At 45.1% G+C, this 26,347-nt stretch overlaps 1 protein-coding gene and 1 long non-coding RNA gene across 3 annotated transcripts in view; one reads left to right on the forward strand and one right to left on the reverse strand.

Annotated features, from left to right (window-relative positions):
- Positions 1–628: 628 nt before the first annotated feature.
- The window catches only part of NEDD9 (neural precursor cell expressed, developmentally down-regulated 9), a 60,768-nt gene continuing 35,049 nt past the window's right edge, over positions 629–26,347 (reverse strand). For both annotated transcript variants that reach the window (XM_082234300.1, XM_082234301.1), the window contains exons 3-7: positions 14,487–14,588; positions 6,790–6,891; positions 3,763–4,980; positions 2,033–2,122; positions 629–1,611 (exon numbers count right to left, since the gene is read on the reverse strand). In XM_082234300.1, coding sequence (XP_082090426.1) covers positions 1,102–1,611; positions 2,033–2,122; positions 3,763–4,980; positions 6,790–6,891; positions 14,487–14,588 — 2,022 coding nt within the window. In that variant the 3' untranslated portion in view covers positions 629–1,101. The remainder of the gene's footprint in view (positions 1,612–2,032; positions 2,123–3,762; positions 4,981–6,789; positions 6,892–14,486; positions 14,589–26,347) is intronic.
- LOC309538963 lies at positions 11,522–13,409 on the forward strand. Its single transcript, XR_014222555.1, has 2 exons — positions 11,522–12,505; positions 13,101–13,409. It is a non-coding gene; the product is annotated as an uncharacterized lncRNA (long non-coding RNA).

Here is a 26,347-nt window from a genome sequence, read left to right on the forward strand (position 1 = left end):
TTATAAGAGAAACAATTCATACCACTCACAAGACAGCAATTAAGGCTGCTGTCCCATTGTCCTGTGCATGCTCATTTCAAAGAATGAGACCATTCTTTGAAAGGCCTGCTGAGCATCCTTTTGTCAGATCAACAAGATGCCTATGAGAAACTAGCAAACAGGGCTTGAGCACAACTGTACTCTCCCCTTCTGTGTTTTGCAGTACAGTGGTACCTCGGGTTACAAACACTTCGGGTTACAGACTCCGCTAACCTGGAAGCAGTACCTCGGGTTAAGAACTTTACCTTAGGATAAGAACAGAGATTGCGCAGCGGCGGCAGCAGGAAGCCCCATGAGCTAAAGTGGTCCCTAAGGTTAAGAACAGTTTCAGGTTAAGAACGGACCTCTGGAACGAATTAAGTTCTTAACCAGAGGTATCTTGTATTTAGAGGCACACTCCCTCTGACAGTGGAGCCACGATGTAGTCAATCATGGATAGTAACCACAGAATGTCTTATCCTCCTTGAATTAGTCTAATAATCTTATTTTAATGCCATTCCAAGTTGTGGCCATCACTACCTCTGGTCGGAGTGAATTTCATAGCTTGGCAAAGAGAAATGAGTTTTGCTTCCAAAGAAATGTGCAGGACTTCAGTGTAAGAGGGCATCGTTTATTTAGTAGCAACCTATGCCAAGACATAATTAGGCTACAATAAAATACAATATACACTATAGCCCCCAAGAGGCAAAAACAGTATCCGGTTCATGGATATCCTGAAAAACCCAGGCCACATATACACCATAAAACTGACGGATGCTTTTGTTAAGGTGCTTACTTAATGAACTTTATGGAATGTTGCAACATATACATACATGCAGAGTATCACTTTATATTTATATATGTATACTGTATTTAAAATGATAAAAGAAACAGGCTGAGATTGCCGAAACCCTTTATAATTTCTAATCCATAAAATGAATTTAAAATATTTAGTATAAAACTTCTAGAAAAAATAAAATTAAATGATCAAGTTTCATTTTTGTACATAATATAGAAAACATTTCCAGTTCTTTTATTTTTTTAGGCATTATTCTGCATTGGATTCTGTCCATTTTGTGTGCCTCAGTAAGATGCCATATGTACCAAGGAGCGTTTGAATGACTGTGCATAATGGGAGAGTTCTGTCACGCGGTCCACCATGTCTTGCAAGGATGCTGTGCTGGGATAATTCAGGGCAGCCACCTTGGTGGACATGACGATGCTTTTAAGCAATTCGCAAAGCTGGTTGCTGGAGTTCATTATACTGTTGCGTATTTCCTGAGTGGTCAGCTGCCTAGTGAGGGTGTCCCCAATGAACACCAGCTTGTGAGCACTTAAGATGACGAACTTGCTATGCGCAACAAAGATCCTCGGTGGCTGCGCCGCACTAATGCAGCTGAAGAATGCATCGATGGCGTTTAAAAGGGAGATGAAGTGAGTCTCACACTGGTCCGCATAAAACAAAAGCAGCTGCCTTTCCTGAGAGGCCATTGGGCTGTTCACAGGGTGAAGGCCTTGAGGCGGCTTCCATTTCGAGATGTCGTTTTCCACGGGCTTCGTGATTTCTTGTTCCAGCCACTGGAACTGATTCAGCTGAAAGGCAAACAGCAGAGTCAATGCCACGTTATTTCAAACTGCCATTCCCTCTAATAGCAAGCTCTTTAAGTGCCAACAGGATGAAGAACAAAACAGGGTAACAGGAAAACAAGAATAGCAGCAAGCTTGGGCGAAACCGGAGGAGTGCACAAACACATTTTTTTTAAAAAACAACGTTTTGTGCTTTGTCTATTAAGCCCGTGGGAAGAGATGCCATGCTTTTAATGTGCTGTTAGGGGCTTAGTACATTTTGCATGCTTAATAAAATCATAAAGAAATGTGTGTTCTGAAAAGAGGACAGCTTCTCCTGCCCCCTGCCAGCTGGCCACGTGGTTTAAAGAGAGAGTAAATTCTCCATTCAGTGGCATTTTGTGACTTTTCCTCTTTTGCTGTTTTTGACGCTTCCACAAACTCTTACCTGGTGATGCTCCAGCTGCATCTTGTTCTGCTTGATGATATTTTCCTTCTCGAGAAGCTCTTTCTGTTGCCTTTCAAACTCCTCCTTCCCCTGATTGGATAACATTTAAGAAACAAAACAAAGAAAGCCATGTCACGCATGTGCATCTCTTGAGATGACAACCAAGCCAGGAGCGTAGCTGTTGCACAGCAGGTATTTCATTATGTTCTCGCTCCAGTTCTTATCATTGAAGAGAAGGAAGGGATACAAGAACAGAGAGAGCTCACCATGTGAAATAATCCCAATAAGAGCAACAGCACTCTTCCCCCCATGCTATTCCTACCAACCGGCATTCAGAGGCAGAACACAGCCACTGTGACTAGTAGCCATGGGTAGGAGATGGAGCAAACAGCCTGCTACTGAGACAGCATACCCTGGGGTGAGCTGCTGTCCAGAAAATGGGTGCCAGTGTGAGGGATTTCCACCTTCCCCTGCAGCACTTGAAGCCAGAACCAGAAGAGGCCCAAAGAGGGAGGAGCAAAGACTAGCACAACGATGGAGTCTCAGATTGCTTGGAAAGGACCCGGGGGGAGGAGGGGACTTAAGACGACAGTGGGAAGGCTCCACAACTGCCTTGTAGGGGCAAGATCTACTGCAGGGGTCAGCAACCTAAGGCCCATGGGTCACAAGCGGCCCACAGGGGTTGTTTAACCAGCCCACAAGCCGCCCGCTTGGTGAGTCCCTACACGCTGCGCTAAGCCAGCACAGCGTGGCACGGGGACCCGCTTCCGCGGTGCCTGAAATCGCACACACACACGATCCAGCCCATGGAGAGATCTTTGCTGGAGTGAACCGGCCCAGGCGAGGTAAACCTTACTGACCCCTGATCTACCGGGACGAGCTGCTTTGCTCATCAGGCCTGGCCTTCTGGGCCAACCGTGTTTCCTTGAATAAAGAGTTAACTTCACTGATGCCATGTGACTCATTGCTCTCCTGCTCCTGACCTATGATGATGGCCACTAAACAGCCTCGGCCCAGTATAACTGAAAGGAGCATTTCCACCCCCTATTGTTCAGCCCAGACAATGAAGTCCTTCTGGTGGTTCCCTTCACTGTGAGAAGTGAGGTTACAGGGAACCAGGCAGAGGGCCTTCTCGGTAGTGGTGCCCGCCCTGTGGAACGCCCTCCCACCAGATGTCAAGGAAATAAACAATTACCTGACTTTTAGAAAAGATCTGAAGGCAGCCCTGTTTAGGGAAGTTTTTAACGGTTGATGTTTTATCGTATTTTTAATATTCTGTTGGGAAACCCAGCCAGATGGACGGGGTATAAATAATAAATTATTATTATTGCTGGCTTTAAAGGGAAATTTAAATGGATTCATGGAAAATGGGCCAATAGATATCCATTATTGCTAATATTCATTCTAGTTCAAAGGAACACCCATGTTTCATGACAGTATAGCTCTGAACAGCAGTTCCTGGGAGACAAAGCCCAGGGGTGGGCTGTTGCCTTCCTGCCCTGCTTGTCAGCCACTTCCCAAAAGCATTTGCCCCTACTGAAAGCAGGAGCCCAGGAACCTGCTGTCAGACCACTGTATACTGACTGGCAGCAGCCCACCAGGATCTCAGCATCTACTAACCCTACCAGGAGATGCTGGAACCTGGGACCTTTGGCATGCAAAACAGGTTCTCTTCCACTGAGCTACAGCCTTTCCCCAAACCTGGCTTAATCCAACGAAGCAGTACTAACCTGCAAGTGCACATAGTCATAGTCATCCATCCAGCTCTTCTCCGAGCCATCGCTGCTGCTGCTGCTGCACTGGCAATGCTGGTCTTTGGAAAGGAGGGGTGACAAAGAAGCACAATGGCCCTGGCTCTTGTCTCCAGGGTGCTGCGTCTGGGCCTGAGGGCTGTCATATACGTAATCTGCAATCTCCGACACGTTCTTCAAATAAGAGCCACTCGGCCCTTGCTTGAAGAGCACTTCGGCGTTGAGGCTGATGCTGGTGGTGAGCTGCTTAGCATCGTCCGGGATCGTCCTCGCCACCATCACAAAGCGGTCCAGATCGTCGCATTTGTTCTGGACCTTGTTGACAGCCAGGACGTTCAAGGACCAGCTGCAGCTGCTGAGGTCGTGGCTAGTCTGGGTTAAAATCTGGTGCGAATCTTCCAGCCTCTGCAGCTCCCTCCTCAGCTTGCTGTAGAGGCTGAGCTCAGAGAGGAAGGACGCGTTGGCCGCAGCTCCTTTAGCAAAATGAAGGTAGTCAACCAGGGACTGCTCCACCTTCTCGACGGCCGCGTGGATCTTGTTGATGTGCTTCTCCATGTACTCGTAAGACCGCCAGTCGGAGTTGACAAAGGCCATTAAGCTGGAGACAGTGGTCTCTATTGTGCTCTGATGCCTGTAGAGTCTCTCTATGGCTGCGTCGGGATCCAGCGCTAAACTCTTGTCCTTCTCTGGGGTGGCTGAAAAGGACGATTCTTTTGACGTTGTGGAAGATGTGGACATGTTGCTCCTGGTGCTCCCTGTACTAGAAAAGGACAGCCTGTTCATCCCATCCGTCACGTCCTGCAGCCTTTTAGTGTCCTGTGTCACCTGCGGAGGCACATCGTACACACCCTCTTTGGTCTCACCATCCCCAAATCCCAAGAGCTGTCCGGGGAATGGGACTCCTCTGGGGGTGTCATAGACGTCCATCTGGGGAGCTATCTGCTGCCCAGCAAAGGGGGTTTGGTGGCTCACTGGGACATCATACAGGCCTTGCTGGTGTGGAGGGAGGTCAGAAGGGGCAGGCGGGCTGCAAACGCATTTCTGCCCGGTTTCCTTTGCAGCTCCTTTGGCCATGGGAGGTGGGACGTCGTACACACCTTCTGGCCTTGCTTCATGCTTCACGCAAGAGGCTGAGTCGGGTGAGCGCTCCCTGGGATCTGCAGCATCTCTGCACCCCAAAGGTGGGACTGAGTAGATCTGGAACACGAAAGTGGAAAAAAGCCATGAGCTGCAAAAAGACGTCACCTCCATACCGTGAGGCCTGCAAGTACCGCATTTTTCGCTCCATAAGACGCACTTTTTTCCTCCTAAAAAGTAAGGGGAAATGTCTGTGCATCTTATGGAGTGAATGTACTGGACAGCAGAGGGATCCCTCAGCTGCCTCTGCAGTCACGAGCTGAGGGATGCCTCCACAGCCAGAGCCATGGCTCCCGTCCGTTGCTCGCTGTGAAGCAAGCAGAGCAAGAGCCGCTGACACGCTCTGCACAGCTCTCGCTTTTCTTGCGGAGAGCATGCCAGTGCTCTTGCTCTGCTGGCTTTACAGCAAGGTGGGAGGAGGGATGGATGGAAGCCCCTTCCACCCCTCCTCCCAGTTCACTGTGAAGCAAGAAAAGCGAGAGCCACTTACATGCTCTGCGCAGAATATATTTTTTTTGTTTTCCTCCTTTAAAAACTAGGTGTGTCTTATGGAGCAAAAAATACGGCAATTTGTGAAGATATCTAAGACATTGAGGCAGGTCAACATAAATGCTTGCACTGGCTTCCAGAGAAGGTGAATTCATGCTCAGCTACGGTATTGTGATGAGCTCTGGATCATCATGGTCACAGCTCAATAACACCAGGTTGGGCCAGACACATGATGTAATTGCTCCTCAGTGCTCAGGGAAGGTTGGTGGCCTCCATGAAAAGTAACCCACCTAACCTAGATGGTTTACCGGTAGCTATGTTAAGCCCTCTATTCTGTTTTTAGCTGGTGTTTGCACTCCCCAAAGCTGCAGCACCAACAGGAAGGAAGTTCGGGAATGGCCAAGAGACCCACCATGTCTCCAAAAAAAGGAACAAGGTAGCTTGGGATGACTCTCCTTCCTTGGAGGTTTTTAGGCAGGGGTTGGATGGCCATGTGTCATGGATGCTTTAGCTGAGATCACTACATTGCCAGGGGTTGGACTAGATGACCCTTGGGTCCCTTCCAGCTCTACAGTTCTATGATTCCATGACCCAGCGTCAACACCCTCTCCATCCCCTGTTCACACCATACAGACATGGCACCTGCTTTACTTCGGATGGGAAAAGTCTTTCCCTTGAAACCCTGGAGAGCCACTGCCAGTCAATGCATTACTGAGGAAAGATGGACTCACGGTCTGACTCATAGAACTGTAGAGTTGGAAGGGACCACAGGGGTCATCTAGCCCGACCCCCTGTCATGCAGGAAACCTTTGACCAGTGTGGGGCTTCAACCCATGACCCTGAGATTAAGAGTCTCACGCTCTACTGACAGAGCTATCTCAGCTTTCACCATGTAAGTCAGATTCCAGGACTCCTATGACTGTGACAAAGCCTGTTATGCGGCGTCTTGCAGAAGGGAAGACCGCATAAGCAGGTTGTGTGTGAATGTATGCCTTGATGGGAAACTTCCACGGGGACGGGCGCACCAGGCAGAGAAACCAACGAAGCAACTGGGAAACCAATGAAGCAACACGGATGAACTCCTCTCAGGTGAAGCAGAAAGATCCAAATCAGCCCGCTGCACGAGTGTTGATTTTTCAAAACTCTAATTACAAGAATGCCTTACGTAAAGCTAGTAATTACACTCTGAAGTTTATCTTTATCACAATTTTAAATAAATAAGCGAGCTGCAAGCTTGAGGGGAATGTTGAAAGGGCTAGAGAGTTCAAAGTGTTCCCTGCTTCTTCTGTAAAATGCAAAATGTACTTTTTTTGTTCAAACATGCCTTCGACACGGCATGAAATTACACGTTTGCTTTCAACGGAGGAGGAATAGACTTACGCCTTTTGCAGGAGGCACATCGTAGACCCCTTGAGGTTCCATGTTCCCCATCTGGGCGGTGTGTGCGGGACCTTTAAATGATGCAGGGGGGACGTCGTAAATCTTAGGAGAGAAGAGTCGCGTTAACACAAACAGAGGAAAGCGCCATAGGGACCCACAGCCATTTCAAATCCATCCAACCCCACTCTACCCCTTTGCTTGGGAATTACTTCTGTAACAAACAGGATGAGGTTTGGGGTTTTACTTGCTGTTGCTTCGGGTTTAAAGAACAACAAACAACAACGGCGACATGCAAAGACATCTCCAGACCACTTTCATGCTTTTCTAAAGGACCGTTTTTCCCGTTTTGGAAAAGAACAAACGTATTTTGGAAATATATTTCTGAAGGACTGGGGTCATATTTATTTATTCATTACATCTGTATCCCAACTTTTCTCCAGGAGCTCGTGGCGGCTTATGTGGTCTCTTCACTCTTCACAACAACCTTCTGAGGTAGGATCAAGTTAATAAGTAACAAGTGGTCCAAGGTTACCCATTGAGTGGCTGGATTAACTCCCAAGTCAGACCATTGAGTCCAACTAACTTATCACGAACACTATCAAATGTGGTTTTAGTAGAATTTGGAATTGTTTTGACAGATTCCAGATCAGTAGAAGAGAAATGTGTACGAGAGAAATTTCAGAACATGGACATAAGATGAGCCCCCACTGGTCAACCCTCACTGTCTAGGCTAGGATCCTGATTTCAAAAGGATTTGGAAACTTGGGATTAGTTGCCCTTCGGAGAGGCCCCCCCAAACAAGACATGATGGCAACTGCCCTGGACTCGCTGCCCAACTACTGCTATTCAGTGGCATACAGCTCCTGAACACGAAGTTCCATTTAGGCTGATATCCTGTGTCAACTTACACTGACCCAATGGGACTTACTTCTGAGTAGACATGTACAGGATTACACTGTTGGGTCTATCAATGGCCATTAAAACTACCCTCCATGAATTTCCCTACGCCCCTTGTAAAGCCAGCAAAGGCTTACATAACGAGTCGTTAATTGTTCAGCTTCCCTTTGGATTCCCCTCCCCCCTTTTTAATTGAGGTTACCTTGGCTACTTTCCAGTCCTTCAGGAAGGAGGCCCACTTTCATGACAAGCTGTGTATTTTGTTAGAAGTCCCGCAATTTAACATTTGAGCTCCAGTGGCTTGTTAAATTTTAATTTGTACATTAGCAGGGCTGGCCTTAACTGTTAGGCGGGTTGCCTTGGGCAGCTGATTTTGGGTGGTGATGAAAGGACCATAAATGGTTAGTGATTTAATTTATTAGTATATATTTTACTGCCAGGGAGAGACACTTGGGATATATATATATATATATATATATATATATATATATATATATGCTTTCGTAGATTTTCACGGGTACAGGAATGCAGGTTTTGGTGTCTTCGGGTGTCTTCCCGTGTAAGAGTCGGGGTGTCTGGGCGACGTTTCGACGAGGTCTCACTCGTCATCTTCAGGCTGGTGTTTTCGGCTTCTTGTTACTGGAACAGAGCAGAATCTGGTGTTTGAGTTCCTATAAATACTGTTGAGGGGTGTGGTGTATAGCCTCCAACGTTCTGGGCAGAGAGGAAGTTCCTAGATTAGTGTGCCTTTTCTTCTTTTGTTCCTTAATTACTTGAGGGATATCTTGAGTGATTTCATGAGTGATATTCTGAATACCACTGGGTGGGTCATTAAGTGTAGATTAGTTGCTAAAGCTTTCGTGTCTTGACCTCTTGAGCTTGTGAAGAGTTTTTCTGAGAAGATGGCTGTGCTGCATTTAGTTGTGCTCTGGCTTGGCTTCGTGTATAGGGGCGAGCTGTGATTTTGTGCCTTGTGCCAGCCAGATCTGTGTAGGGATTGCAGGGGGGTGCAGCATCCGGAGGTGCCACTATAGTTTGGCTACTGGATGGAGTCTGTAATATGTCTGTGGAGAGGGTCTGGGTTTGGGTCTGGTGTGGTTGATTGGTGACGGCGTTCTGTGTGCCTCTGGTTCTGGTGTCGGTTTTTGTGGGGAGGGCTAATTTCCAGATGTCTGGCAGGCGGGACGTGTCGTCACGCTTGTTCATGTTGTGAGGGTGTTTCTCTATCTCGATGGCTTCCATGATTATTCTCTTGTGGTGATGTTCCATGTTAAAGAGCAATTTGGAATCTGCAAAATTAATTTCGTGTCCTGTTTCTTTCATGTGTTGGAAAAGAGAGGAAGTTTTTTCTTCTTTTTTGACGGCATTCTTGTGTTCTGTGATACGTGCATTTATTCGTCTGTTTGTTTGTCCAATGTACGTGGCTGGGCAGACTTTGCAGGGTATTTCATAGACCCCTTGGTTTTCCAGCTGGATTTTGTCTTTTGGGTTTCTGAGGATATTGGCTATTTTTTGTTTGGTGCAGAAGGCTGTTTTGATATTGTGTTTATGGAGGATTTTGCTAATTTTGTCTGTAGTGCCCTTGATATAAGGAAGGAGGGCCATGCCATTGTTTTCTTCTGTGTCTTGGTTTTTGGGGGGTGTTTCTTTTTGGATTAGCTTCGTAACCCTGTTTTTCTGGTATCCATTGGCGATTAACACATTTGAGAGATTCTGTAACTCAGTTGTCAAGTGGTCTTTGTCAGCCAGGCGTTTGGTTCTGGAGATGAGAGTCTTGGCTACGGAGTTTATTTGTGCAGGGTGGTGGTGTGATTGTGCATGTAAGTAGCGGTTGGTGTGTGTTTTTTTCCGGTAGATAGTGTGTCCTAGGGAGCCATCAGGTTTTTTGTAGATTAGGACGTCAAGAAAGGGGAGTTGGTTGTTGTCTTCTATTTCCATAGTGAATTGTATTTTGGGGTGTAGGCTGTTGAGATGTGTGAGGAAGCTATCTAGTTTTTCTTTCCCGTGTGGCCAAATTACAAAGGTGTCGTCAACATATCTGAGCCAAAGTTTGGGTTTGTGTTCTGACTTGTCTAAAGCATTGGTTTCAAAGTGTTCCATGTACAAATTTGCGATGACTGGTGAGAGGGGTGATCCCATAGGTGCTCCTTCTATCTGTTTGTATCTTTGTCCATTGTGGATGAAGTACGTGTTGGTTAGGCAGTGGTTGGTCAGGTCCAGGATGTATTTGGGGGGATTGTATTTGTTTTGGATGGCTGTCAAGGCTTCATTAATGGGTACTTGAGTGAAGAGAGATACAACATCGAAGCTCACAAGAAGGTCATCGGGATGTAGGTATTGCTTCTTTATTGTTTCTATGAACTGGAAGGAGTTAGTAACGTGTGAAGCGATGGTTTCTGCATAGGGCTGAAGTTGCTTAGCGAGAAATTTAGCGAGATTTTGTAGAGGTGAGCCTATGGAGCTGACTATTGGTCTGAGTGGTGTTCCTTCTTTGTGTATCTTGGGGAGACCGTAGAGTTTGGGGCATCTGGATGATTTTTCTCTGGGGATGATTCTTAGCTGGATTTCTTCACTGATAGGAGAGGCTTTTATTTTGGATTTGGTGGTTTTTTCCAGATAGGTGGTGGGATCTGTTTTTATAGGTTGGTAGGTAGGGTCTTGGAGTAGATTTGATAGTTTTGCTTGGTAGTCCGATGTGTTCATCATGTTGTGACACCCCCCAAAAACCAAGACACAGAAGAAAACAATGGCATGGCCCTCCTTCCTTATATCAAGGGCACTACAGACAAAATTAGCAAAATCCTCCATAAACACAATATCAAAACAGCCTTCTGCACCAACCAAAAAATAGCCAATATCCTCAGAAACCCAAAAGACAAAATCCAGCTGGAAAACCAAGGGGTCTATGAAATACCCTGCAAAGTCTGCCCAGCCACGTACATTGGACAAACAAACAGACGAATAAATGCACGTATCACAGAACACAAGAATGCCGTCAAAAAAGAAGAAAAAACTTCCTCTCTTTTCCAACACATGAAAGAAACAGGACACGAAATTAATTTTGCAGATTCCAAATTGCTCTTTAACATGGAACATCACCACAAGAGAATAATCATGGAAGCCATCGAGATAGAGAAACACCCTCACAACATGAACAAGCGTGACGACACGTCCCGCCTGCCAGACATCTGGAAATTAGCCCTCCCCACAAAAACCGACACCAGAACCAGAGGCACACAGAACGCCGTCACCAATCAACCACACCAGACCCAAACCCAGACCCTCTCCACAGACATATTACAGACTCCATCCAGTAGCCAAACTATAGTGGCACCTCCGGATGCTGCACCCCCCTGCAATCCCTACACAGATCTGGCTGGCACAAGGCACAAAATCACAGCTCGCCCCTATACACGAAGCCAAGCCAGAGCACAACTAAATGCAGCACAGCCATCTTCTCAGAAAAACTCTTCACAAGCTCAAGAGGTCAAGACACGAAAGCTTTAGCAACTAATCTACACTTAATGACCCACCCAGTGGTATTCAGAATATCACTCATGAAATCACTCAAGATATCCCTCAAGTAATTAAGGAACAAAAGAAGAAAAGGCACACTAATCTAGGAACTTCCTCTCTGCCCAGAACGTTGGAGGCTATACACCACACCCCTCAACAGTATTTATAGGAACTCAAACACCAGATTCTGCTCTGGTCCAGTAACAAGAAGCCGAAAACACCAGCCTGAAGATGACGAGTGAGACCTCGTCGAAACGTCGCCCAGACACCCCGACTCTTACACGGGAAGACACCCGAAGACACCAAAACCTGCATATATATATATATATATATATCGCCTTTTTTCTGGCCCCCAAATAACTTGACCCACCTTGGTACTATGCAGCTTGATTTGGGTGGTTAAGAAGATGGAGTAGCCCCATGTAGGGAACATTCCAGCAGTCCAGTTGCAGGTTATTAAGAGCATAAATCACTGCAGCCAGCTTATCTAAGTCCAGAAACAGCTGTAGCTGGTGAATGAGACATAGGTACCCTGCACTGCTGAGGCCACCTGGGATTCAGCTGACAACCTGGCATTGAGGAGCAGTCTCAGACTATATACCCATACCCTGTGATATCTACCCCCTCCTGGGAAACACCTTGTGTCCAAATTCCAACATCAACTTCCATCCTCTGTAGCACAGCAGTGAAAATGTCTGACAATAACCTGGAAGACCAAGGTTCCAATCAACCAGTCGTCTTTGAAGCTTGCTGGGAAACCTTGGGCCAGTCACTGCTTCTCAGCCTGGCCTACCTCACAGAGTTGTAGTAAGGGTCAAATGGGGAGTGGGGAGGAACCACGTATGCCACCTTGATCACCTTGGAAGAAAGGTAGGATATAACTGTGATAATGATCATCAGGGCTTTTTTTCAGCCGGAACTTGCCGGAATTCAGTTGTGACAGCTCTCAGGTGGGCGCCATTGCTATTCTAAGAGAACAAGGGAGGAGTTCATGGTGAGTTCCGGCACCTCTTTTTCTACAAAAATAGCACTGATAATAATAATAATTAATATTATTAATAATATTCTAACATTGTGCTTGTGTACTATTATTACTGTAGTCTGCTTAATTTTTGCTTTAAGCATATGTGCATTTGTGGAAAATGTGCTGTAGCAATAAATTGACTATGACCGTACAAAAGAGGTCTACAGGAAAAGGCTTCTGACACGGGGCTCGATCCTCCTGCAGCTTTGACACTTGTGATTTATCTCAGAGCGGCCGCCCTGCTCCTTCTCCACTGAAGTATGAATGCAGCTGCTGATGGTAATTGATGCCTAATCCCTAACAATTTTCATGAGGTGTGAATTAACTCTTCCGCCCCACTATCCCTCCCTGCTCTGTTCCACTGAGATCAGCACATATGTGTGCCATTTGCAGTCCCCCTGGACCTTAAGATGTGGAGCAGGAAGGGCTGGGTTGGGTATTTCTCCCTCTCTCTTGGGTGCTTGCTCTTTGCAAAGATTGCTCCACCAACGTCATGGGGAAGGCCCACGTTGCTGAACTCCTAGCCAGTGAGGAACTTCTACGTGCAGGACAGAAACGAGAAATTCCTCGCCCAGATATTTTGCACTCGCGCGGGTCCCCCTAACACATGACAGCCATGCCTTCATTCTTTGCCAGTCCCAATATAACATGGCACGAAGCAAAGGAGATCAGCAAGACTTTCTGAAATGTCTAAGCATGACATCAACCAGACATGCAGTAGAAAGGCTGGGCTCCATCATACAACAAGTAGGCTGCTGCCTGCAGCACAAATCAATTTCAAGGGGTACTTGTTACACTGGAAACAATACACAAGTCCCTGTGCAAAATGGGAGGGGATCCTGAGGATCATCTTGTCCAACCCCCTGAAATGCAGGAATATGCGGCTGTCCCATACAGGGATCAAACCTGCGACCTTGGCATCATCAGCACCATGTTCTAACCTACTGAGCTATTCAGAACCCACTGAGATGCCCCAGGGCATGCTGGGAGACACAGTCTTTGTGGCCAGGATAACCTTGGAGTAAAAACAAGCTAACAAACCCTGAACCTACACAGGCAAGTATGCTCTATTTTCTTATAGTATGCAAGTCCAGCTAAGCTATTTGTACTTATATTCAAGGAACCAATATTTCTTATATGGAGGGGGGGAAACATTTGAACTGAGAAACAGCATTTGGAAAAACACACACAACAGACTGCTTTCTGTCTGTGGTGCAGAGCTAACAGAGTGGTGCAGAGCTAACAACTTGCTCATAAATACAAGGAAGACAAAGAAGCTTGTGGTGGACTTCAGGAGACAGAAGAGCAACGTCCAGCCACTTTTGATCGATGGGGTCTGTGTGGAGAGGGTAACAACGTTCAGATTTTTGGGCATTGAATTACAAGAGGATCTGTCCTGGAGTGTCAACACAAGGGGGCTTGTGAAGAAGGCGCAGCAGAGACTGTACTTTTTGAGAATACTAAGGAAAAACCATCTTCTGCAGAAACTGCTGCTTGCCTTCTATCACTGTGCCATTGAGAGCGTGCTCACTTATGGCTTATGTGTGTGGTACGGAAGCTGTACTACCCAGGACAGGATGGGGTTGTGCAGGGTTGTTAAGGCAGCAGAGAGCATTGTTGGCTGCCCACTCTCCACCTTAGAGCAGATTTATGCCACAAGGTGCCATAGGAAGGCACTTGACATAGTAAAAGATCCATCGCATCCTGGTCACTGTCTCTTCGAGCTCTTGCCATCGGGATGGAGATACAGGACGATGAAGACAAGAACGAGCCGTCTTAAGAACAGCTTCTTCTCCAGAGCGATCTCGGCCCTGAATGGGAAGCCCGGACTTTGAAAGTCATCTAATCTCCCTTGCTGTATTATACTGTATTGTTTAATTAGTGTTTTTATGGAGCAGTCAAGTAATTTCGTTGTCCCCGAAGGGGGCAATGACAATAAAGATATTATTATTATTATTATTATTATTATTATTATTATTATTATTATTATTTCTGCTTTCAGGTATTCTGTGTGACCACTTGAATAGATTATTCCCTTAGAAAACAGACGCATATTTTCTATTTTTGAGCCACATGCAGTGCATTCATTAAACTCTGTGGCCATCTAGAGAGTGGGAAAGGCAATCTGGTCAGAGATTATTTTTTTAAAAAAAAAATCTGGAATGAGTAAACCTGATCTACACTTAGGAAATAGATAAAATGCCAAGACCTCAGATGCAGATTAATTTCAACGGCCATTGACAGCTTTATTGGTACTTACCCCTTGGAGAGGACGAATCGGTGGGATGTCATAGGTATCCTTCTGGTATTTGGTAGGGAACTCATAAACATAACCTTGTCCTGACCTGACTGGAGTTACTACCTATGGGTTCAAAGAGAAAGACAGGAAAGCATAAATACTGAGGCACTTGGCCAGACACAGGTCAGCCATGTTAAGAGTCTCTATACAAACATTCATTTCACTGGTTGATGGCAGTTTTACCAGGGGGAAAACCCAAACCATCGTTATTTTGAGAGTAAAAAAAAAGTATACCTAAGATAGCTCATAACAGGTTTAATCCTCTGTGTGTGTATCTATCAATCATGCAGTGTTTTTTTCCCTAAAAAAATATTTAGGGATACTCTCATTTTCCTACTCATATTGAAACACTGCCCCTCAATGAGGCCAAACTTAGATTCACACAATGTTTAGGGATATGCATTCCCCCAGAAAAAAGCACTCTGTCTATCTATCTATCTATCTATCTATCTATCTATCTAGCAGCCTAATGTGTGAGATCTCTCTCTCTCTCTCTCTCTCTCTCTCTCTCTCTCTCTCTCTCTGTGTGTGTGTGTGTGTGTGAGTGAGAGAGAGAGAGAGAGAGAGAGAGATATGCTTTATTTATCTGTTACTAATCAATCTGGGAAGGAAGGAAGCCCATCTGGGAGAATGAAAACTCTTATTCTAAACCTCCACAGCCTTGTGGGATATCTTTGGGAGAATACAGAGCTAAGGAGTAAACCCTGCACAAATCCAAAGTGAAGTCCCTAAGATGGTTGGATGCTGCCTTGTACGCTTCCTTCTGGCACCTCCTGCAGCCAAGCTGCTGCCAAACATATAGCTCAGCTTTCCTTTGGACCACATCAGTGAGGCCGATAGCAGAGTCTTGTCGCCTGGGAAGCCCAGAAGCCCAGGACGTCCACACACACTGCCGAGGCTTATGCCCCAGGGAGATAACTTTGGTGCTGCTGACGCCATGATTTGACTTCACACAGCCTTGGAGGAGCACTCCATTGTTTCTTGTGACAGGCGGGTGCCAGCAATACGGTTGATCTTTATGCCCACATGGAGATTAGCTGTGGATCAGATGTACCCAACCAGCATATCTGGCACATAGACCACATTCACCCATGGATTTTACTCTGCAGTGATAGCTTGAAGTGACATTGATGAGACTGAGGACTGCATTTAAACTCAGAGTCAGTGTTTGGAGAGAGGGTGTCCAGTGATTGTATACCTATGATTATGAGATGCTTCATGTATTACATATTTCAAGTACACACCAAAAAATCAATGCATGGATGAGAAACACGGGCGACGGATTTCAGAGCGTGTCATATAGGTGCACTCAGCAGACAGCCATGGTTGGTTGTAGCTTCCTATGCAAGCTACAGTCTGTGGGAATCTGTGGCGCTTGTGACAGAAGCTCTCCTCAATGCAAGGCAATATTTAGAATGTCCTGGGTGAATGACAGGCTAATCCATTCCAGGACTTGGGTAGTCAAGGGGAGCTCAAGAAGGAAGAGTCTTGTTGTATGGCTATATGCCAGCAAGGAACATGAACTAAACTCTACACCTGTTAAGCTGATTCTGCACCCAGCTGCTGATCTTTAAGAATTCCAGGTGTTCTTAAATAGACTGATCCATCCTGGAGGGGGTAAGTTGGAGTTTTGTTTTTGCATTTCCCCTCTTTTTTTTGGTAATTGCTGTTGTATATTGGAAATCTATATTTATTTTAAAAATAATAATTCCAGGTGTTCTGATCACATCACTAATTTTTCTTCACCTGCTATAAAGGAGCTCCTCATCTGAATTTACAAACCAGCTTCAGATTAAATTGGGTTAACAAATGAATGCTTTACATCTGGAATGAACATCTGACTCTCCCCGGCAAATATGCAGTTAAGTGCAACTTTTAAAAACTAACACTAAAGCCATCAACAAACTTTATAGAGGAAACTGATACTGCCAAAATAATAAAAGTTATTTAGCTGCGCATTTTTTTTATTAACGCCCAGACACAGAACCAAAAAAGATGCCTGAGAATGTGTTGTTAGGAAGCAGTGCTGCTTAATTTAAAAGAAGGCAAATCGAGATGAAATTTACTTTTAATTTCCCTGGTAAAATGCCAGCAAACCCCAGTATGTTGCTACAGTTCTGGACAAGACATTTATTTGCAAACAGCATTGTTTTAATGTATGGTCACATTATGTGGCAACTTTTCCAAATATCTTCTTGTTGTCATGACTGAAATCTCATGGCTACCCTCACAAGAAATCTAATTAAATTACGCAGAATGGTTTCACTGTATATTGATGTACTAAAGAAGGGTTTAACAAAGAAATATTTGGGACACAAGAAGATGCCTTATACTAGGCCAGGCTATTTGTCCAGCATCATCTGCGCTGACTCTGGCTCTCCAGGATCTCAGGAAAACTTATTTCCTGTTATGTGATCCTTCTAGCTGGTGATGACAGGGATCAGACCTGGAACCTTGTGCATGCAAAACACATTATCCACCAATGAATTGTGTTTCATTTAAATCTGTTAAGCACCATCATCATTTTCTCTCTGGCCTTTTGCTAGGTGCAAAGGATGTCACAAGTAGTGCAGCTAACATGGCTGTAAGATTTATTTAATAAATTCCTATACCGCCCTTCATACCAGATCAGAGCTACCTTCACTTGTCACTTATGCAGGCTCATCAGGTATGCCCATGGTCCAACTTCAGAAGTGAAAACAGCAAGGCAGACCTTCCCAAATCGGTATATCATGCATTTGTGTACCGTGTGTGTGTGTGTGTGTGTGTGTGTGTGTGTGTGTGTTCTGTTTTGAATCTGTTGGGAGCTGCCCAGTGGTTGGGGAAACCCAGCCAGATGGGTGGGGTATAAATATAGTATCATCATCATCATCATCATCATCACCATCATCATTATTATCAGAATTGCCATCGCAATTGCAAATGTTCATACACACAGCCAAGGAGTGCCAAAAGCAGTTTCAGCCTTCTTTCCTCCCTTAAGCCCCCAAACAGTTTAAAAAGCAATGTTTTCCCTAGGATTGACAAATGTGCAAAATATCTACTCCAGATCTCTCAGTGACAAGTTTATTATTAGACTGCCTACTAATTCTGAATGCTAAGCATACTTGCGGCAGAAATGCTTTGCAACAAAAAGACTTTTTTCAAAGAAAATAAAAGGGGGGGGGAGCTCATTTTATGACTTGTCCTCCAGGGGCTCTTTAAGTTGCAGAGATTCTGTTTAACATAAATAACAAGTCCCCACGGTGTTGCAAACCTTTCCTTTAGGAGAACAGATACGGCAAATGAGAAACAAAAGTCTCTTCCCCAGGCAGCCTTAAATTTTAATCCTTTCTTTTAATGCAAAAACTTTGGCGTCAGGCTGCTTATACGAGCTATGGAGAAAATGCTCAAACTTTGCAATGCTGAAATGTGCTGCTCTTGGAAACTGGCCAAATGATCACATACATACATACATACGCAAGTAATCACATACATACACAGGGCTTCATGTTAAATTCCTGAAAATCTAGTTTTGGATTTCTCCCTCTGCAACTGATCATTTGTGTACTGCAACATGGGAGGAGGAAGGCAACAATGCGGCCCCTATTTTACATGGGTGCCCCCTTCCCCCCCCAACTGCCCGTGCGGACCCTTGTATTTACAGATGACTTCTGCAGCAAGTCTGTAAGGCTTGCCATTCACATGGGCCTGTCCGCCTGGGGATAGTTCCATTTGCCCAAAGCTAGCTGCATAAAAATCTGCTGGCGGTGGCAACTTGCCAGCTGGTTGACTGCATGGAGAGCTGTAGTCCTATGGAGAGTTTTGAGCCAGCGTGGTGTAGCGGTTAGAGTGTTGGACTAGAACCTGGGAGACCAGGGTTTGAATCCTCACTCGACCATGAAGTTCACTGGGTGACCGCGGGCCAGTCACCGTCTCTCAGCCTCACCTACCCTGCAGGGGTGTTGTGAGGATAAAATGGGGAGGGGGAAACCATGTACGCCACCTTGAGTTCTGTAGAGGAAAAGGTGGGATAGAAATGCAAATAAATAAAATAAAATAAAAATTGAAACTTGTTCATATTGCCCCAACCCAACAAGGGAGCTACCTAAGTGGAAACTTGCTTCCTCATGCAATTTCCTTGCCAGATCAGGTACCATGTAGATAGATGGTGCAGAGATGCTTTTGGACACAAGGAAATCCCCATTCACACTTCAGGGATGCCGTTAAATATATTGCACTTCTGATAGTAATATACGCATTGCTACCCAGGCTCCTGGGCCACTCAAGGACACAATTTTGCATCCCAGCCCAGGACTTTTTTCTTTACAGTGGGACCTCAGGTTACATACGCTTCAGGTTACATACACTTTAGGTTACAGACTCCGCTAACCCAGAAATAGTACCTCAGGTTAAGAACTTTGCTTCAGGATGAGAACAGAAATCGTGTAGCAGCAGCACAAGGCCCCATTAGCTAAAGTGGTGCTTCAGGCTAAGAACAGTTTCAGGTTAAAAACGGACCTCCAGAACAAATTACGTTCTTAACCCGAGGTACCACTGTACTGTATTTATTTATTTTGAGAGGTGCAAGGAATTTTCTTGAAATCAACCGGAGTTGCGAGCACAGAGTATTGTTGTAAATCAAGAGTATGAAAACCAAATTAAATTTGATAGTGGTTGCTTTCCATACCCACAATGCGGGATGCACAGACGCTAGTACAATTTCCATCCCTCAAGGGCATGCAGTTTGTTTCTAATCCCTATGTTTGGGGAATTGGTTTGTTTTCCCACCATATTTTCTCATCTCATATTTCTGAAATTACTTCTAATGATGAAGAATCACTCTAATGACCCTTTGTCCTGCAATGTACGGATTAAGAAACAGACTGACTTTTGCCCGGGTGCCTCCAAAGCCACACTCCGCATGAGGGAGAAGAATCGTAAACATCTAAAGAAATCTTACTGCACTCACCCTGTTAAAAACATTGGCAATTGTTTCTTAGGAAGAACTAACCTGTCGTCCTCCCTATGGACACATCTTCTCCTGAGCTAAAATGGACTAACGGTTTGACCCGGTATAAGGCAACCTACTATGTCCTAGTTCAAATTGACAGAGAATCTGGGATGATGTGAGCCATTAACTTCAGGGTCCTAAGGCTGAGACTTAGCCTAGTCAACTTATCCTGGAAGGTGTGTACTGAGCTCTCTTTAGAGGCAAAAGGGAACCAGGATGTGCACCATTAATACCTGGGATTGGCAGTCAGTGCGAAGTCTCTGGAGTGATGAAAGTGGTACAGGTGCTAGGAGCCTGCACTTGTGCCCTTTCCAGGACTACTGTTCTTCATAGAATTGGAAGGGACCCTGAGGTTCAGCAGATTCCAGCCAGTATGTCAGCTTCAGGCCCAACTCCAGATGTTTATTTCAGGGACCTGGAGCTAAAGAACACACCCTCCAGGGACTCAGCTACATTAGTAAAGGAACAGCAATTTGAATGTGCTATGAACATGCAACACCAGATGGCGCCAGAGAGCAGGAAATTTTAAAATGCGGTTTTCCATAGAATTTTTTTCTTTTGTTATAACAATCTAATTTCTGACTTATTAATAGCGGGGTTTTTTTCCTGTGTCTGGTTCCACCCAGGGCCAAAATTTGGATATAGGCTTGACATTTATATGCATACAACTCTTACACATCTCCTAAAACAAGGATAGAAAACCTGGGTTTTTCATATCCATATGTTCTTGGACTACAACTCCCATCATCATCCCTGACCAATGCTGGCAAGGGCTGATGGGTGTTGGAGTCCAACAGCATTTTGAAAGGAGCAGGTTCAGCAGCCCTGCATTAAGATAAAGATAAAGCACCTTAATGGTTGTACCATCCATGCAACTATTTCATACAATAAGGTCACATTCAGGCAGCTTTTATTGGGGGGGGGTTACCTCAGCTAAAAAAGCCTGCTTGCTTTGTGGAGATTAACCATGTCAGACCCATGATTTACAGGGACTGGATCACAGTACTCCAGGAATAATACCGGTATATTTGTTTGTTTCTGTAAAAATCCTTATAACTGATTCCAGGGCAGTGCACAATATATTCTATTGAATAAAGTGCTGCAACAAGAAGAAATCATGCAACATAAGGAAAATGTAAATGCAGCAGCAGGACAACTTCATCCAAGTGGTTAAAAGAGTTGTTTTAAAAAGCCGTATAGGAAGAAGTTGTGTGGGTTGGGCAAGCGTCCTGGTTCCTTCCCATGCCAGTGTTACTCCTCCCTGGGGCTTGGTGTGGGAAAGAGTCACGTTATTCACCCAACCCACACAATTCCTTCCTACCAGACATGGCCAGAACACTGCGGCTTCCAGCCACGTGGAAGCAGCTCTGGTGAACATATGAAATTGACATGGAGTTAAAAGCTGAAGGTTCAGAAGCACTTCAAGTTCTCTTTGGATTTGTCTGGTGGCTGGGATAAGCTGAGCTGGACAGACAATATGGGGTTTTCATATCTGTTCCGTTTTGGTCTAGTTTCAAGCAATTACCATATTTTTTGCTCTATAAGACTCACTTTTTCCCTCCTAAAAAGTAAGGGGGAATGTGTGTGCGTCTTATGGAGTGAATGCAGGCTGCGCAGCTATCCCAGAAGCCAGAACAGCAAGAGGGATTGCTGCTTTCACTGTGCAGCAATCCCCCTTGCTGTTCTGGCTTCTGAGATTCAGAATATTTTTTTTCTTGTTTTCCTCCTCCAAAAACTAGGTGCGTCTTGTGGTCTGCTGCGTCTTATAGAGCGAAAAATACGGTACTTTGCCCTCCCTACACCTTCAGAGCATCTATACATTTAAATAAAACAAACCCCAAAAGCACATTTTCTTGCAATTGAGTATAATGAGCCTCCAAAGGAAGGGGACCGTAGGCAGAGGGTGGGGGAGATGCTTTCCCCCTTCACAGCCCCTTCTTTGCCCTCACTTCCTTCGAGTTTCTGGTATGCAGGAATGTGCTTCCTGAGAAATGTCAATGAACTGCAGGCTGTCATTTCCACACATACCCCATCCTTTCTCTTACTTAGAAGAATGCCTGTGGTCATCTGGTTCTTGAAAACCCTACATCTCAAATCAGAATTTTTTACTTGTTTACGCATTAACAGAACCAGATGGTGCACCCACAGTCTCTCCCTCTCTCCCTGACACACTTGCCAATAACTGCCAAAAACACTGTGGCCATTTCAGCTACGCAGAACAACGAAGCATGGGTAAGTGGTTAAAAAAAGTAAAGGACGTACGTTAAACCTGCACTATGAAAGAGATGCATTTAATAATAATAATAACCATTATCAAAAGAACAAAGCAGAAAGTCTGTCAGAGTCCTTAGTCCTCCAATAGTGGTAACTTGGGTCTTTTCTATGCCAGCTCTGTGTTCTTTTACCAAGAAAAACGCTGAGTGTGCATGTCCCCTGTCAAGCAGCCAGCTCTGCGGTTCATTAAATCCCTTTTCCTTACACAAAAGGGGCAGGGGGAGAGAGAGAAATCCTTCCTATTCATTACCTAACAGAGAGAGGGGAGGAAACAACAACCAGGAGAGCATTTAAGAACATATGAAGAACTGCCTTCCTGGATCAGACCAACAATCCATCTAGACTAGCAGTCTTTCAGCAGTAACTGACAAGCTGTTTTCATCGTTACTGCAGCTGGAAATGAAATCTGAAGAAACGTCTGGCCCCACTGTTATGTCAGGTATATTAGGTTGTCCCCCTACACCCACAATGGACTCCCAGTGAGGAATCATGGCTGTGGATCCCACACCACCACCAACAGCACACCAGACCAGAATCTGACACATCTGTGCACTGTCGGAAAGTGGCAGAACTGCCAAGGATCTCATAATGTTTAAAACAGTGGGGAAGCATTGCTACTCGACATTATGCCGATGTTCAGTGCATACCTGTCATGTAGAGCATGACATAGAAACAGTCAACACAAGAAAGGAGTTTGGAAGAGAGTCCTATGGCACAGTTGCACCGGCTTACACCTACTCTCCCGGAGCACAGATGTGCTACTCAAAGGACTTTTAGGGAGTGGGGGCAGGGCAGAGCTGTGACTACTGACAGGGCCTTGTTCTCTGATCTTAGTCAAACCAACAATGCATGTTTGCTAGATAGGACATGATAGGAGCTGAAGCTCACAGCGTTTTCCTGTTAAGTTTGCTAGAGAGAACTCAATGAGAGCCACTCTCACTCACTGTGCCCTGACAGGGGCAGGAAAGAGCCATATATAATCACCTGGCTGAGCACTTCTCGGTTGCTCTTTTGCTTCTCTCTTCACTCTCATCACCAAGTCAGAAATGTGAGAGTAGCGGCTGTTTGCTACCTTTTCCTTCCAGGGTTTGGAGAAAGGGCACACTTACCTGCAGTAATCCTCACTGAACTGATTGGCGCTGAATTATGTGTAAAGATGCAAGAAGGGTTCACTGCATGTTCTATTTCTCATTCTTGTCCTCAGTTTGACACTATTATAAGTCGCTTGGGTTGAGAGATGGTGACATGCCAGTGAGCATCAGAGGCAACTAGGGTCATAGACCTGTCTCTCTTCAGTGCCCCAACACAACTTCACTTATCACATCACAGTGATTTCTGATCCTGGAGAGGTATTTTATTTATGTATGGTTACATTACAGCCCTCTGGGGAGTTCAAGGTGGCATACATGCTGTTCCCCCTATTTTATCGTTACAACAACCCCCCAGTGAGGTAAGTTAGGCTAGAGAGGCTGTGAGCTTGATGGCTGAGTAGTGATTTGAACCCTGACCTCTCAGGTCCCTGCCCAAGACTCCAACCACTGCACCACACTGCCTTACCCTTTCCAAAAATGGTTCAACAGCTACTTGGACCCATTTACTCCAGGAGTCTTTGTTAAACAACTTGATAAAGCGATTCTTTTGAAATATTGCGTTTCCCTACATTTCCTTATGGCCATCTCTAAAGATCAAAGGTGTGTGGGTGTGCAATGACTTAACAAGAGGGGTCAGATCAGAGAACAAACAAGGGTGCCCTCGACCCCTGCCGCCATGTCCTTCGAGTCAGATCGGCAGAGGCAGGTGCATCGGATTAAAGACTTTGAGACGAGAGCTTTGCCTCTTATATTTCCAGCCATTACCAAAGTCTGCTCCTGTTGAGTAGCAGTTTCCGAAGAGAATAAACTTGCAAACGGAATCTAATTAAAACTGATTGTCCTTAACAAAAGAACCCACTGTTCTCTCCAGCTTTTCAGGAATGCTCCCACACGGAAACATGTTGCAAGTGAAGCTGCTTACGAAATCTCAGCAAGGAATCTACGGATGCTAAAAGCGCAGAAACCTAGGTTCTGTTTTGGTTTGGGAGCCTTTATTACCTTTCCTTTGCTTTCTTGGTAGTTGGTGCTAGATAGGCCAACTCCTAAAGAACTATACACACTGTTCAGTGAATGTGCAATGCCAGGTTATACAAAAATCAAGCTTTTAGATTTTCATATACAAGCATGCCTGTTAAAACAGAAAAGTTATGAAGCATCCTTAGGTCACATCCACACCATTAAAGCACACGACTTCCCTCCAAGAGTCCTGGAAACTGTGGTTTAACCCTCACAGCACTACAACCCCCCAGCACCCTTAACAAACTACAGTTCCCAGGATTCTCTGTGCTATAAATGGATGGTGTAGATGTGACCTTCTGCTGTATTGAATCAGACAATTGATCTTGTACTGTCTAATCCAGTACTTGTGTCTCTAGCTTTTGTTGGACTACAACTCCCATCTCAATATCCCTTTTTGCACAGGGGAGGTTAACCTACAGCCCTCCAGATGTTCCTGAACTACAATGACCACTGGTCATGCTGACCAGGGCTTATGGGAACTGTAGATCAGCAACAACGGATTAGCCATTCATGTTTCAGCAGGGCATGTCACAGGCTGAACCCAGGACCTTCTTCAAGGAAAGCTCAAAGTCCTCCATCAAGATGGGGCCTCAACCCAGCAATTTCATTGCACAGAACACCAAGGACTGTTTCACACATTACACAGGACAAACCAAAGAGGCTTGCTGCTGCCTCAACAGGAAGTGGCGGCCAAGCCCACAACCCAACCAAGCCTCTATATTTTCAAACAGCTGTGTAACTTTCTCACATATGACTTTTTTTTTAGATGTACGCCTAATTTAAAAAACAAACAGACATGGATAGCTAAAAGTGTGATGCAGTCCTACTTTTGATTTGGAGAGCCCTCTATTATTTTATAACTAATCAGCACCACCTGGGCTTGTCTACTATATATTTCAGACAGAAAAATAGGAACACGTTTTAAATAAAGGTGTTGACATTGCAGAGAAACAATGCTCTAACTTGCATTAAAAGCCAGCAATAATGTTGACAAAAGACAGCTGTAAGTCACTAGGCTAGATAAGACACAGTAATTATCTTTTTCAATCCATGATACTCTGCCTCTCACTTTGGTGTTAAAAAAGCAATTGCCTTAACCAGTCTCAACCAGCCTGTGGTGCTATATTTCAACACCAGACACAAACAAAGGTTGATTCACTGTGTATCTGTGAACAAACAATACCCCTGTTAGCTTTCCCCAACTCTATGCATTCTTTGAATCAACACATTAGTAACATGCCTGAAGTTATATGCATTTGCTCTGCATTTGCACCGTCGCTAGTATGAAAATATGAAGCCCTTTTATGACCGGCACTATAAAATCAAGTGTTCTAAATGGGAATAAAAATATAAACTGGGCTGACAGTGAATCAAAGTATCCCCTCCCTGTGTTAGCTAGTTAGATACAGATATCAATGCTGTTCTTTGAGCAGAGTAACATGAGCACAGATGGGGAACCAGAATGACCCACAAGTCGCTTGTTTTAATGAAAGAATCCAAAGCTCAGAGAGAGAGAGAATACTGTATGTTGCTTCGGAGGTAGATGGTGCAATCCCCTCCAAATCTTCAGTTAAAAAGATCTTGAAGTGGAGCATAGAAGGATCTCTGCCTTTCGAGACCTTGGGGAGCTGCTGTAGTTGCTGGCCTTTGTCTGTCTCAAGAAACAGTGGAGGAGGAGAAGAAGAGGAGTTTGGATTTGATATCCTGCTTTATCACTACCCTAAGGAGTCTCAAAGCGGCTAACAATCTCCTTTCCCGTCCTCCCCCACAACAAACGCTCTGTGAGGTGAGTGGGGCTGAGAGACTTCAGAGAAGTGTGACTAACCTAAGGTCACCCAGCAGCTACATGTGGAGGAGCGGAGACGCAAACCTGGTTCACCAGATTATGAGACTACCGCTCTTAACCACTACACCACACTGGCTCTCTCCCCTGGAGTGCAGCTCCAGGGGTGAAATCAAACCGCTGCGTTGGCAGCACCACAGTGACTTCCCTGGGGCGCAAGCCTGGGCGGTGTGTATGGCAGTCCTGGGCTGCCCAGATGACAAGCCCCCTCCCTCGGCCTTGATGATGTGGTCCAAAGAAAAGCAGAGCAATACTTGGACTTCCAGGCAGACCTGTCCTGTCCCACTTAAAACAAAATACAGTGGTACCTCGGGTTACATACGCTTCAGGTTACCAGACTCTGCCAACCTAGAAATAGTACCTCGGGTTAAGAACTTTGCTTCAGGATGAGAACAGAAATCGCATGGCAGCAGCGGGAGGCCCCATTACCTAAAGTGGTGCTTCAGGTTAAGAACAGTTTCAGGTTAAGAATGGACCTCTGGAACGAATTAAGTTCTTAACCCGAGGTACCACTGTAACTTAAACACTTAACTAACGTAAAAGGGTAAACTAAAAATACAAATACAAGTTATAACACTTTAAAACACCCCCCAAGTTTAAA

The sequence above is a fragment of the Podarcis vaucheri genome (genome assembly GCF_965113315.1).
Source record: "Podarcis vaucheri genome assembly, chromosome: 8".
Lineage (NCBI taxonomy): Eukaryota > Metazoa > Chordata > Lepidosauria > Squamata > Lacertidae > Podarcis > Podarcis vaucheri.